This window comes from Cyprinodon variegatus, unplaced genomic scaffold, assembly GCF_000732505.1.
Source record: "Cyprinodon variegatus isolate N-32 unplaced genomic scaffold, C_variegatus-1.0 Scaffold611, whole genome shotgun sequence".
Taxonomy (NCBI): Eukaryota; Metazoa; Chordata; class Actinopteri; order Cyprinodontiformes; family Cyprinodontidae; genus Cyprinodon; species Cyprinodon variegatus.
Genome location: NW_015151064.1, coordinates 408,892 through 410,307, shown reverse-complemented (window position 1 = coordinate 410,307; position 1,416 = coordinate 408,892). Strand labels below are relative to the sequence as shown.

General features: G+C 41.3%; 1 protein-coding gene across 4 annotated transcripts in view; it reads left to right on the top strand.

Moving 5' to 3' along the window:
* The window catches only part of nckap1 (NCK-associated protein 1), a 56,020-nt gene that overhangs the window by 48,790 nt on the left and 5,814 nt on the right, over positions 1–1,416 (top strand). For all 4 annotated transcript variants that reach the window (XM_015392870.1, XM_015392868.1, XM_015392866.1 and 1 more), the window contains 4 exons: positions 143–225; positions 308–388; positions 477–570; positions 651–767. In XM_015392870.1, coding sequence (XP_015248356.1) covers positions 143–225; positions 308–388; positions 477–570; positions 651–767 — 375 coding nt within the window. The remainder of the gene's footprint in view (positions 1–142; positions 226–307; positions 389–476; positions 571–650; positions 768–1,416) is intronic.

Sequence of the window (1,416 nt, the reverse complement as noted above, 5' to 3'; positions counted from 1 at the left end):
GGGAACTTTTAGTCCATCTGGATTTTTCTCCTGATAGTGATATTTGTTCTCATCCAGGATTTAGTTTTTCTACTGATTTTAAACCTTTGTTTGCTTCTTCTTTTGTTGTATTAAGTTTGAGGGTTTTCTTATGTGTTTGCAGCTGTGGACAGCGTTCTGAAGAGGATGACCATCATTGGTGTCATCTTGTCCTTCCGTTCTCTCGCTCAGGAAGCTTTGAGAGATGTAAGACAAACCCAGTCACAGCAGTGGAGCGAGACAGGTTCCACCATCTCACTCCTCCTGGCTCTGTCCTGTCCTCTTTCAGGTGTTGTCATGCCACATTCCATTCCTGGTCAGTTCCGTGGAGGATTTCAAGGACCACATCCCTCGAGAGACAGACATGAAGGTGGAACAAACTCACACACACATCAGCCACCAGGAAACCATTTTCCTGCCTTCATGCTGACCTGAGCGAGTGCGTTTCCTGTTTCCAGGTGGCCATGAACGTCTACGAGCTGTCCTCAGCAGCCGGTTTACCCTGCGAGATCGACCCCGCGCTGGTGGTGGCTCTATCCTCTCAAAAGAGCGGTGAGTCACGGGACGGCGAAGCCTTGTCGACGCAACTTCCAGCCTGTTTCTAAGAGCCTGCTTTGGTTGGCTGTTTGCAGAGAACAACAGTCCAGAGGAGGAGTATAAAATCGCATGTCTGCTGATGGTGTTCGTGGCCGTTTCCTTGCCGACGCTCGCCAGCAATGTGATGTCACAGTACAGCCCTGCCATTGAGGGTAAGCCTCTGTGGTGTTGGGTTGCTGATTTCTATTTATTCCAACAAGATAAAGACGACTGATCTCGTCCAGAGTGTCTGCCGCGTTTTCAGATGTAGTAAAGAAAATCAGCGGTAAATTATAGTTTGACGTCGCTGTTCTGGGAGTTTCACTTTTCTTATGCCGTTCAACTAAATTCAGCTTAATAGGTTTCTGTTTGGTTCATTTTATAAACAGGTTTAAGTAAATAAAAAAAATACATTCTACACCTTATTGATAATTGGAATATAAAATATAGCCAACATAAAAATATGTTAGGAAATATATTAATATTCTTTTTTTATTTTTTTTATTATTATTGAAAAAAATCCCTGGATTTTCAGGAAAATGCTTTTCAGTCAAGACAAACAACTTTAGATGAACTTGCAGGATTTCAACGGGTCATTAAAAGTCATTAAATTATTATGTTTTAAATGAAGGCCTTTGTTGGAATTCATTAAATGTGATTACCGTGGCTTTTAAAATTATTTCTTTTTATTGTTTTTAAAGTATGTTTATAAAAACAACTTTGCCAGATATATTATATCGCGTTATATTTGCGCGGAACTACTTCCAATTGATGGTAACGCCGTATGTTCCGAATAGAAGCTTGAGGCGGAGAAAAGGTAGA